We start from the raw sequence: 13,184 nt of genomic DNA, 5'->3' as shown, positions 1-13,184 counted from the left end.
AGAAAGCTCATGCCCAATGTGCTTCTATTTACCGCTGCGTAAACATACCCGCGGTGTGGGTTTACGAGCCGCAGCATGTTAATTATCTGCAGCGTAGTCTCGCCCACAGCCATTCATTAGATGCGGTAAATCCACATGGTTCATTGAACACATGTAAGTTTACCTGCGTGATTAGTATGCAGCGTTTTGGATGCATCGAAAATACGCTGCTATATCCTGATTGTGGGCACATAGTAAGGCCATGTTGTTCATTAACCCCTTCATCCCCATGACGTTTTTTTCACCTTCATGACCAGGCAGATTTAAAAAAATCTGACTAGTGTCACTTTGTGGTAATAATTCTGCAACACTTCAACGGATCCCACTGATCCTGAGATTTTTTTTTTTGGGACACATTGCACTTTATGGTAGTGGCAAATGTGAAAATATCGGAAACTTAGCAAATATTTTCCAATTTTCAAACTTTTTAAAAAAATTTATGCCCTTTAAACTGGTTATTGGATTTTTCAGACTATAAGATGCATCGAACCATAAGATGCACCTAACCTAAGGTTTTAGAGGAGGAAATTTTAGAGAAAAAAAAAATTGAAGCAAAAAATTTGGTCAATTCTGTACTAATATCCCCATCTCTAGCCTGGTATGCATGGCCCCCCTCATCCCTAGCCTGGTACGCTTGGGCAAACCCCCTCATCCCTAGCCTGGTACGCGTGGGCAAACCTCCTCATCCCTAGCCTGGTACGTGTGGGCAAACCCCCTCATCACTAGCCTGGTACGCGTGGGCAAACCCCCTCATCCCTAGCCTGGTACGCGTGGGCAAACCCCCACATCACTAGCCTGGTACGCGTGAGCAAACCCCCTCATCAGTAGCCTGGTACACGTGAGCAAACCCCCCATCAGTAGCCTGGTACGCGTGGGCAAACCCCCTCATCAGTAGCCTGGTATTCGTGGGCAAACCCCCTCATCAGTAGCCTGGTACGCGTGGGCAAACCCCCTCATCAGTAGCCTGGTACGCGTGGGCAAACCCCCTCATCACTAGCCTGGTACGCGTGGGCAAACCCTCTCATCACTAGCCTGGTACGCGTGGGCAAACCCCCTCATCAGTAGCCTGGTACACGTGAGCAAACCCCCTCATCACTAGCCTGGTACGCGTGGGCAAACCCCCTCATCCCTAGCCTGGTACGCGTGGGCAAACCCCCACATCACTAGCCTGGTACGCGTGAGCAAACCCCCTCATCAGTAGCCTGGTACACGTGAGCAAACCCCCCATCAGTAGCCTGGTACGCGTGGGCAAACCCCCTCATCAGTAGCCTGGTACGCGTGGGCAAACCCCCTCATCAGTAGCCTGGTACGCGTGGGCAAACCCCCTCATCAGTAGCCTGGTACGCGTGGGCAAACCCCCTCATCAGTAGCCTGGTACGCGTGGGCAAACCCCCTCATCACTAGCCTGGTACGCGTGGGCAAACCCTCTCATCACTAGCCTGGTACGCGTGGGCAAACCCCCTCATCCCTAGCCTGGTACGCGTGGGCAAACCCCCTCATCCCTAGCCTGGGCAAACCCCCTCATCCCTAGCCTGGTACGCGTATCTGCTTTAAGCTTATAAGCGGTGCATGGCAGTGACATCATGCTCTACTTACAAGCCAAAGGACAGCTGCTGGAATACTCGCTGCTCTCCACGCCTGGACTATATTTGTGGAGAGCAGTGAATATACATTGCTATTTAATAGCGGACAATCTGTTAGCTGCAGCCGCCAGCTTCCTGCAGCTGCCGGGCGTTCACATGTGCCCCCTCCTAAAGGGAATGAATATTCACTTCATTCCACGTCTATTCATTCCCTTAAGTAGCAGAGACCCACAAAAGCCCGGCAACTGCAGGAAGCCAGCGGTTGCGGCTAACAACATGTCTTCTTTTAAAGACCAATGACTATTCACTGCTTTCCACTCCCAATCCCACTTTCAGCTTACAGGCCACTGTACTTGGGTGACCCCACTGCCAACTTTTCAGCCTGCGGTCACCATGGAGATTGGCACAACACTATCACAATCGCTCCCTCTCTAACCAGATTGCTGTTGCTATTCACAGCAGCATCAGAGGGGTTAAACATCTGCGATTGGCGCTAGCACTAATCGTGGGTGTTTCTGCAGGGTGTCGGCTATAATGTATAGCTAATGCCTGCTATTGATCATGCCAGCTCTGCGAGTGAGCCTACACAATTGTCGTGAACAGGTTAAAAGGTTGTTTAAAAAAAAAAAAGGTATTTTGTGTTTACAATGGCGCCTTGATTGTCAATTGTGTGGATCTGGTATTGCAGCTCAGTCAGTTACTTAAATGATGTTGGGTTGCATTACCATTACGACTCCACATGGACATAAGGGGTTTTAGTAATAGGTAGGCAGAGGTTGTGTTTTGTTTTTCTTCCTTAATCCTGGATAAATAGTTGCCTTTTTTTTTTTTTTTTTTTTTTTTTTCTTTGTAAGGCTATGTGCCCACGTTGCAGAATAGATGCAGATTTTTCCTCATCAAAAGTTGGGACAAAAATAAAAAGGCTCCTTTGAGGTCATTTCCTAGTCCGACCCCTCTTCTACGTTTTTATTTTCTTGTTGGATTCAAGATGCCACAAGTGCAGCCCCAGCGGCGTCTCAGCCAAGAAAATATGCATATTTTGCTGCTTACATTACTGGTTCTGCTGGATTATGGGATGCCCATGGTGTCATTTCCTATTTGCTGCGGTTTTGATTTACAAAACCGCAACAAATGCGCTTGAAATCCGCAAACATTTTTAATATTTGCTGATTTCAAGCGTTCCCATACAAGTCTGGTGGCGGAATCACCACGATTCTGCAAAATAAATGAACATGCTGCGTACTTTACCGCGATGCGATTCCGCTGCAGAAAAATACGCAGCATGGGCACAGCAATTGTGGAATGCAACTAAAGTTAATGGGATGCGTTTCGTTAGCTTTTTTTAGGCGTTTCCGCAGTGGAAAACACAGCGGAAACGCTTAAAAAAACGCAGCATATGCACATAGCCTAAATCTCTTGTAAAGCACCATCCAGTCTCTCTTAATATTAAGAAAATGTGAATATTCGCATTTTAGACAAACTTTTTTTTTTTTTTTTGGAGTGCAAAAAGTGTAGGATTTTTTTCTATTAGGAACAGCAGGATTTGTCTATATGTTCATGTAGCAGAGCTGTGTGTGTGTGTGTATAACACTACAGAGAGACACTAACAATAGATCTGTTACCCTCCTATTCTACCCTAGTACATAGTGATATTGACGTCAGGGCCGGCGTCAGCACCCGGGCAAGTGCCGGGGCCCTGGCGAGACGGGGGGCCCACTAACGCTGTCATAGAGATCCATCTGGCCGTTTAATTTGCGCTGGCACAAGCATCTTCTCAGTCAGTGCAGCAGAGCCAGGCACATAGGGGTTAAGCGCATCCAGCGTGACATTGTGGACGGAGAGAGCACCTTCTACTGCTCTGCTCTCCCGCCCCTCGCTGGCTGCACTCACTGACTGCTGAACTTATCAGGACAGGCAGATTCCGGAGGAGCTCCTACCCGCCCTGAGTGAGTGCGATGTATCGCTGTATTCTGACAGTCTGGGTGACCTGGGACGGCCACAGCTGATATACTGTACTAGCTATTGAACCCGTTCTACGCCCGGGTGGCGAGCATTTATATTGGTATATTGTCTCCATCCTGGTATGTGCTGCTCCATCCTGCGTCCCCATCCTGTCATGCGCTGCTCCATCCTGCGTTCCCCTTCCTGTCATGCGCTGCTCCATCCTGCGTCCCCATCCTGTCATGTGCTGCTCCATCCTGCGTCCCCATCCTGTCATGCGCTGCTCCCATCCTGCGTCCCCATCATGTCATGCGCTGCTCCCATCCTGCGTCCCCATCATGTCATGCGCTGCTCCCATCCTGCGTCCCCATCCTGTCATGCGCTGCTCCATCCTGCGTCCCCATCCTGTCATGCGCTGCTCCATCCTGCGTCCCCATCCTGTCATGTGCTGCTCCATCATGCGTCCCCATCCTGTCATGTGCTGCTCCATCCTGCGTCCCCATCCTGTCATGTGCTGCTCCATCCTGCGTCCCCATCCTGTCATGTGCTGCTCCATCCTGCGTCCCCATCCTGTCATGTGCTGCTCCATCCTGCGTCCCCATCCTTATGTGCTGCTCTATCCCGTGTCCCCATCCTTATGTGCTGCTCCATCCTGCGTCCCCATCCTGCTGCTCCATCCCGTGTCCCCATCCTTATGTGCTGCTCTATCCCGTGTCCCCATCCTTATGTGCTGCTCCATCCTGCGTCCCCATCCTGCTGCTCCATCCCGTGTCCCCATCCTTATGTGCTGCTCCATCCCGTGTCCCCATCCTTATGTGCTGCTCCATCCCGTGTCCCCATCCTTATGTGCTGCTCTATCCCGTGTCCCCATCCTTATGTGCTGCTCCATCCTGCGTCCCCATCCTGCTGCTCCATCCCTTGTCCCCATCCTTATGTGCTGCTCCATCCCGTGTCCCCATCCTTATGTGCTGCTCCATCCTGCGTCCCCATCCTTATGTGCTGCTCCATCCTGCGTCCCCATCCTTATGTGCTGCTCCATCCTGCGTCCCCATCCTTATGTGCTGCTCCATCCCGTGTCCCCATCCTTATGTGCTGCTCCATCCTGCGTCCCCATCCTGCTGCTCCATCCTGCGTCCCCATCCTGCGTCCCCATCCTGCTGCTCCATCCTGCGTCCCCATCCTGCTGCTCCATCCTGCTGCTCCATCCTGCTGCTCCATCCTGCTGCTCCATCCTGCGTCCCCATCCTGCGTCCCCATCCTGCTGCTCCATCCTGCGTCCCCATCCTGCTGCTCCATCCTGCGTCCCCATCCTGCTGCTCCATCCTGCGTCCCCATCCTGCGTCCCCATCCTGCTGCTCCATCCTGTCATGCGCTGCTCCATCCTGCGTCCCCATCCTGTCATGCGCTGCTCCATCCTGCGTCCCCATCCTGCTGCTCCATCCTGCGTCCCCATCCTGCTGCTCCATCCTGCGTCCCCATCCTGCGTCCCCATCCTGCTGCTCCATCCTGTCATGCGCTGCTCCATCCTGCGTCCCCATCCTGTCATGCGCTGCTCCATCCTGCGTCCCCATCCTGTCATGTGCTGCTCCATCATGCGTCCCCATCCTGTCATGTGCTGCTCCATCCTGCGTCCCCATCCTGTCATGTGCTGCTCCATCCTGCGTCCCCATCCTGTCATGTGCTGCTCCATCCTGCGTCCCCATCCTGTCATGTGCTGCTCCATCCTGCGTCCCCATCCTTATGTGCTGCTCTATCCCGTGTCCCCATCCTTATGTGCTGCTCCATCCTGCGTCCCCATCCTGCTGCTCCATCCCGTGTCCCCATCCTTATGTGCTGCTCCATCCTGCGTCCCCATCCTGCTGCTCCATCCTGCTGCTCCATCCTGCTGCTCCATCCTGCGTCCCCATCCTGCGTCCCCATCCTGCTGCTCCATCCTGCGTCCCCATCCTGCGTCCCCATCCTGCGTCCCCATCCTGCTGCTCCATCCTGCGTCCCCATCCTGCGTCCCCATCCTGCGTCCCCATCCTGCTGCTCCATCCTGTCATGCGCTGCTCCATCCTGCGTCCCCATCCTGTCATGCGCTGCTCCATCCTGCGTCCCCATCCTGCTGCTCCATCCTGCGTCCCCATCCTGCTGCTCCATCCTGCGTCCCCATCCTGCGTCCCCATCCTGCTGCTCCATCCTGTCATGCGCTGCTCCATCCTGCGTCCCCATCCTGTCATGCGCTGCTCCATCCTGCGTCCCCATCCTGTCATGTGCTGCTCCATCATGCGTCCCCATCCTGTCATGTGCTGCTCCATCATGCGTCCCCATCCTGTCATGTGCTGCTCCATCCTGCGTCCCCATCCTGTCATGTGCTGCTCCATCCTGCGTCCCCATCCTGTCATGTGCTGCTCCATCCTGCGTCCCCATCCTGTCATGTGCTGCTCCATCCTGCGTCCCCATCCTTATGTGCTGCTCTATCCCGTGTCCCCATCCTTATGTGCTGCTCCATCCTGCGTCCCCATCCTGCTGCTCCATCCCGTGTCCCCATCCTTATGTGCTGCTCTATCCCGTGTCCCCATCCTTATGTGCTGCTCCATCCTGCGTCCCCATCCTGCTGCTCCATCCCGTGTCCCCATCCTTATGTGCTGCTCCATCCCGTGTCCCCATCCTTATGTGCTGCTCCATCCCGTGTCCCCATCCTTATGTGCTGCTCTATCCCGTGTCCCCATCCTTATGTGCTGCTCCATCCTGCGTCCCCATCCTGCTGCTCCATCCCTTGTCCCCATCCTTATGTGCTGCTCCATCCCGTGTCCCCATCCTTATGTGCTGCTCCATCCTGCGTCCCCATCCTTATGTGCTGCTCCATCCTGCGTCCCCATCCTTATGTGCTGCTCCATCCTGCGTCCCCATCCTTATGTGCTGCTCCATCCCGTGTCCCCATCCTTATGTGCTGCTCCATCCTGCTGCTCCATCCTGCGTCCCCATCCTGCTGCTCCATCCTGCGTCCCCATCCTGCGTCCCCATCCTGCTGCTCCATCCTGCGTCCCCATCCTGCTGCTCCATCCTGCGTCCCCATCCTGCGTCCCCATCCTGCGTCCCCATCCTGCTGCTCCATCCTGCTGCTCCATCCTGCGTCCCCATCCTGCGTCCCCATCCTGCGTCCCCATCCTGCTGCTCCATCCTGCTGCTCCATCCTGCTGCTCCATCCTGCGTCCCCATCCTGCGTCCCCATCCTGCTGCTCCATCCTGCGTCCCCATCCTGCGTCCCCATCCTGCTGCTCCATCCTGCGTCCCCATCCTGCTGCTCCATCCTGCGTCCCCATCCTGCGTCCCCATCCTGCGTCCCCATCCTGCGTCCCCATCCTGCGTCCCCATCCTGCGTCCCCATCCTGCGTCCCCATCCTGCGTCCCCATCCTGCGTCCCCATCCTGCGTCCCCATCCTGCTGCTCCATCCTGCTGCTCCATCCTGCTGCTCCATCCTGCGTCCCCATCCTGCGTCCCCATCCTGCTGCTCCATCCTGCGTCCCCATCCTGCTGCTCCATCCTGCGTCCCCATCCTGCTGCTCCATCCTGCGTCCCCATCCTGCGTCCCCATCCTGCGTCCCCATCCTGCTGCTCCATCCTGCTGCTCCATCCTGCCTCTGACCCGCTCGGCGCCGAGTGCTGGGGGGCCTTAGCAGGCGGGGACACCGGCGCGCTGTGGGGGTCAGGTGCCGGTATCGCCGCCAGCTCAGGCCCCCCAGCACTTACTATATTCACCTGTCCCCGTTCCATCGCTGAGCGGCGCCATCTTCCCGGTCTCCTCGGCCTGTGACTTTTCAGTCAGAGGGCGGCGCCGGCGCGCATGCGCGTCATCGCGCCCTCTGAACTGAAGGCCACAGGCCGAGGAGACCGGGAAGATGGCGCCGCTCAGCGATGGAACGGGGACAGGTGAATATGTCCGATACTCACCCTCCTGGCGGTCCCTGCTTCTGCGGGGGAGATTGCGGTGTGCGTTCAGTGTGAACGCACACCGCGATCTCCCGGGAGCGTCGCTCTGTGAGGCCCAGACTGCGCTTGCGCTTGCGCAGTCTATCGAGGCTTCGGACAGAGTGACGCTCCCAGCGTTATATTATAGATATTACATACTTCAGCAGCCGCCCAGGCCCCCAGCACCTGTCCTGTATATGTATATACTGTATCTATACAGCCTGTATGACAGTATATATAATATATATACAGGACAGGTGCTGTTCTGGGGGCCTGGGCGGCTGTTGAAATATATACACTGCACAGTACCACTGCCCTGTATATATACACTGCACAGTACCACTCCTCCTGTCCTGTATATATACACTGCACAGTACCACTGCCCTGTATATATACAATGCACAGTACCAATCCTCTGTATATATACACTGCACAGTACCACTCCTCCTGTCCTGTATATATACACTGCACAGTACCACTGCCCTGTGTATATATACACTGCACAGTACCACTCCTCTGTATATATACACTGCACAGTACCACTCCTCTGTATATATACACTGCACAGTGCCACTCCTCCTGTATATATACTGCACAGTATCACTCCTCCTGTATATATACTGCACAGTACCACTCCTCTGTATATATACACTGCACTGCACCGCTCCTCCTGTCCTGTATATACACTGCACAGCACCACTCCTCCTGTCCTGTATATATACACCGCAGAGTACCACTCCTCCTGTCCTGTATATATACACTGCACAGTACCACTCCTCCTGTCCTTTATATATACACTGCACAGTACCACTCCTCCTGTCCTGTATATATACACTGCACAGTACCACTCCTCCTGTCCTGTATATATACACTGCACAGTACCACTCCTCCTGTCCTGTATATACACTGCACAGTACCACTCCTCCTGTCCTGTATATACACTGCACAGTACCACTCCTCCTGTCCTGTATATATACACTGTAGAATTTTCAATAGCGGTCACTCATGTAAGAAGTGAAATCTGGTATTGTACTATGTAGCTATATTTCTCTGCTGTATTTGGGCATCATGACTTTCGCCCGGGGCCCTCAAAAACCTGGAGCCGGCCCTGATTGACGTCTCCACTTTTAACTGCCAGGGAAGTTTTAATTAGCATTAAAAAAGTGTTTTTTTTCTGCTGTCTAACCTGGTGTGCATCTTATGGTAAGGTGCATCTTATTGTCCGAAAAATACAGTGCTTATGTTGGGTTTTGTGGGTTGTTTTTTTTTAATAATTGGAGAAACAACCCAATTCAGATCTACAGAACAGATCATGGCCACAGAAACATTTTTCCAACAAATCCTCCTAGGGCCACATCTAAGCCAAAATTCCCGCACAGAGGCTTTCCTAACCAATGACACTGCACAGCCAAAAAAAGGTTAAAAAAAAAAGGGACAAAGTACTGTTTTAGCCATCATTTTCTGGTGGTTTGGGGATCCCGACCGTTAAACGAGGCTTCATAGTTTTCAATGGATGGAGGAGATTGGGGAGGAAAGTTAAGAGGCGGCCATGCACAACAGATAGTTGGCTCGACAAGTTTGGTAGGATTGGATAAGGAGCAAATATGTTAAATTGATGATCCCATGAAGGACACCAATTACTGTTTTTAATAAGTTTTTTTTTTTTTTTTCAGGCTTCCGTTTTGGAAAATTTGAGAATTGCTGTACGTTCTCAACTAGGATTCACATCCATTCGACTCCCAATAGCCGGCAGGTCCAGCAACATTTGGAATAGGATTTACAATTTTGTACGGTCCCGTAATTCTGGTTCTCTGTCTTTGGCGTCTACGAGTGGAGATGGTTCTACAAGCCAAGGAGCTAACCGAGAGGGAGAACGAGGAACCTCGAGCAGGGGACTCTTCTCTGTAGAGTCTGAAGATACAGATGTGGAAAATGAAAGAAGAGATGCTCAAGGGGCTGTTGGAGGTGTTGCTGCTCCTTTGCCTCAGAAAACCCCTCCTGCTTCTGCCGTGGAAGCCACAGTGAGTGGAAGTGGGAGTTCTACCACTCCAGCTTCTAATAGTAGACCAGCAGCTACTATCAGGGAGACTCCTGCTCCAGAACTTCCCGTTGTAAGTCCAGCCCGTCAGCAGCTCAGCAGCGCTCTTAGCAGAATGACTCAAGGTTTACGATGGGTGCGGATTACTCTTGGGAGGTCAAGCTCTGCAGGTCAGAACCAAAGCCCCCTGAGGCAACTCGACAGCACTGGAGCTGGAAGAGAAGACGATGATGATGTAGAGATGTTGATTCCAGCTTTAGACTTTGACCTAAATGACTGCACTAGACCATTACTTGATCTTGTCTCCGATCAGGGACAAGGACTTGCACAGCAAAGTGCAACATCTCAAGGAGCAAGGTCCTGCAGTCGCGATGGTCCTTGCGAGTGTTGTGGGATTGTCCACACTGCTCAGATCCCAGACACCTGCTTGGAAGCGGTGCTCAAGAATGAAAGTAGCGACGATGAAGCATTGCTACTCTGCTAGGGCACACGCGGCACTTGGGAATCGTGTTTGGAGCAATATCTTGTCACCATTTTGTACTTCACAGAAACCAACAAACGCTTGGAATATTCAGGCAAAAAAAAATGAATACAGGAACTGGTTCTGCATCCTGACACTGGTGGTTACTACCATGAATGTCCTTCTGCGGAGATGTTGGTGGATGATCCATAAGCTTTTTATCAGTACAGAATTAAAGTCTAGTTTACGTTGTCATCTTTGGTTGTGTATGTGGCTCAGTGAGCACCAGTAACTTGTGGCCAAATGTAACGAGTAACAGAGAAGACTCTGCTTTGGGTGTAAAGCAATCTCCCTCTGACAAAAATCACAGAACTTGAACCCTAATTAGGTTCTGTAAGAAAGTGTGTATTTTTTGTTTTGTGTGTTTTTGGTTTTTTTAGTTACTCAGAACTTTACAAACCCTTCTGCCCTTTTTTTTCTCTGCAAACATTAATCAATGTTTTCTCGTAATAATCATTTCAAATTATGAATTTTTACAATGATCACCCAAAGACAGATGCAACTATTATGTAAATCTGCGAGTCGCTATTACAGCGTGTATTTGTGGCAGTGGCGATTATAGGCTTGGCTAACAAACTTTTTTTTTTTTTTCTACTGTTGAGCGACATGATCCACTTGGGATCCAGGTACTTGAAATGAAATATATCGGTACTTAAATCTTACATTTACGGTACTTGGACTAGAAGTGTTGCACAGAAATAGAAACGTTTTCCTTCATGAGGGTGTAGTACCTCATTTTGTCCAGCAAGGTCACTGTGATGGGCTATGAAGAAGGTACAGCAACCTAAAGAAAGCCCAGCATTTGTAAGGAAAAGCTATGTAAAATCAATTTTTGGAAGGAAAAAAAACTGGTTTAAAAACCTCTACCTTTTTGGAGAATCCTTTTTTTTTTTTTTTTTTTTTTTTTTTAAAGGTTACACATATACTTGATATAGCAGGATATGCTTTTTACATTGTCATTGGAATTATGCTTGAAAGGGACAAAAATGTAAAGGGCTCCTGTTGCCTGCATTTAGTGGTGGGAGCGATATGGGACGCTGCTGATCATATTTCTCTTAAAGGTGTTGTGTACTACTTGGACAATTTCTTATCATACCAAGCTTGGCCCCAATAAAATAACGCTATACGTGTCTCCCGTGTCGGCACTGTTCCCGCTGTGTCGGTACTCTCTCTCTCCGCAGCTGATCTGACTTCCTCCTTATGATCAACTAGATGGTGGCCCGATTCTAACACATCGGGTATTCTAGAATATGCATGTCCACGTAGTATATTGCCTAACCACGTAGTATATTGCACAGACACGTAGTATACAGCACAGAGCCACGTAGTATACAGCACAGACACGTAGTATACTGCCCAGTCACGTAGTATGCACCACATCCCTGTTGGAAAAAAAAAAAAAAATTAGAATAAAAAATAGTTACATACTCACGTTCCGGAGCCTCCGGATCGAAGCGGCCGGTTACCGATGCTCCTCGCGCGCTCCGGTCTGAAGAGTGCATTGCGGTCTCGCGAGACCGCACGTCATCTCGCGAGACCGCAATGCATGGAGCGGTCACCGGGGCGACGCAAGGAGCATCGGTAACCGGCCGCTTCAATCCGGGGGCCAACGGACGGTGAGTATATAACTATTTTTTATTTTTAACATTAGATATTTTTACTATTCATGCTGCATAGGCAGCATGAATAGTAAAAATTTGGTCACACAGGGTTAATAGCAGCGTTAACCGAGTGCGTTATACCGCGGTCAATGCTGCCATTAACCCTGTGTGAGCGCTGACTAGACGGGAGTATGGAGCGGGCACTGACTGCGGGGAGTAAGGAGTGGCCATTTTCTTCCGGACTGTGCCCGTCGCTGATTGGTCGTGGCTGTTTTGCCGCGACCAATCAGCGACTTGGATTTCCATGACAGACAGAGGCCGCGACCAATGAATATCCATGACAGAAAGACGGAAGTGACCCTTAGACAAATATATATATATAATTTCTCTGAAGGCAGGGACAGCGACGCTAGCGCTGATTGGGCGCTGACGTCACGAGTTACCGCACAAGAGCGACTGCCGACACCATGGGAATGATGCCTAAACGGGAGGGGAGTATAAGCTTTATTTTATGGAGGCCAAACATTTTGATAAAGAAGGGGTTGTCCTACTAGTGGACAAACCCCTTTTAGGAGGCGCTCCATAGTATACAGTCGTGTGTTCGATCCATTAACCAATGGGCACACATGCCGCTGCCTCCAAATTATAAGGCTGCCGTCACACTAGCAGTATTTGGTCAGTATTTTACATCAGTATTTGTAAGCCAAAACCATGAGTTCAAGAAATAGAGGAAAAGTATAATAGAAACATATGCACCACTTCTGTATTTATCACCCACTCCTGATTTTGGCTACAAATACTGATGTAAAATACTGACCAAATACTGCTAGTGTGACGGCAGCCTAACAGTCGCAACAAGGAGAAAATGTGCAGGAACAGCACCGATCTATAGAAGCTGTGCTGTCTGTATAGGCGGGGGAGCTAAAGAAACTGCTGAGCAGAAATATCCAGGCGGTGTATAGAGATTGGGCAGGATTTGAAGACGTTTGCACAGTTATTCCAGAACCAGCGCTGCTCTGTGCCCCTGGTCAGTTTGGGAGTTTTTCAGAAGAAAGCAGGCAGCCTTTTTCTTTTTTCGTTTTAATGCTTAGACCCTTTAAAGGGAACCTGTAATTAGATTAATGCTGCCTGAACCACAGGTATCATGAATCTGTTCCTGGCTAGAGATTGCAGCCCGGTATATATATATTTTTTTACTTTGTACGCTGCTGCTTTTCAGCCAAAACCTAGTTTGAAAAGCCGGTCGTGATCCATAGGGCTAGAAGTGACTCTTCCGATGCAGCCCTTGGTCGGCTTCTCCCTGCCCTCTTCCAGGTGATTGTGTGTGCGACACGTGACCACTAAGGTCAGCCATTGTCTGCATCAGTCATGTGATTACTGGGCCTGATGTCATTGCTGGGAGACCATTAACGAAGTAGCCCAAAATCCAAGACCAAGGGCCAATGGACCGGCACACTACTTTACTTGTAGAGTATGGTGGATATTGGGGTTGTCTTGAGTCCCGGCA

At 51.0% G+C, this 13,184-nt stretch overlaps 1 protein-coding gene across 1 annotated transcript in view; it reads left to right on the top strand.

Annotated features, from left to right (window-relative positions):
• The window catches only part of LRP12 (LDL receptor related protein 12), an 84,504-nt gene extending 73,039 nt beyond the window's left edge, over positions 1 to 11,465 (top strand). Inside the window, exon 8 of the mRNA XM_069731763.1 lies at positions 9,192 to 11,465. Coding sequence (XP_069587864.1) covers positions 9,192 to 10,040 — 849 coding nt within the window. The 3' untranslated portion in view covers positions 10,041 to 11,465. The remainder of the gene's footprint in view (positions 1 to 9,191) is intronic.
• The last annotated feature ends 1,719 nt before the right edge of the window (positions 11,466 to 13,184 follow it).

Source organism: Ranitomeya imitator, chromosome 6 (genome assembly GCF_032444005.1).
Source record: "Ranitomeya imitator isolate aRanImi1 chromosome 6, aRanImi1.pri, whole genome shotgun sequence".
Taxonomy (NCBI): domain Eukaryota; kingdom Metazoa; phylum Chordata; class Amphibia; order Anura; family Dendrobatidae; genus Ranitomeya; species Ranitomeya imitator.
This window is presented reverse-complemented; position numbering and strand designations above follow the sequence as displayed.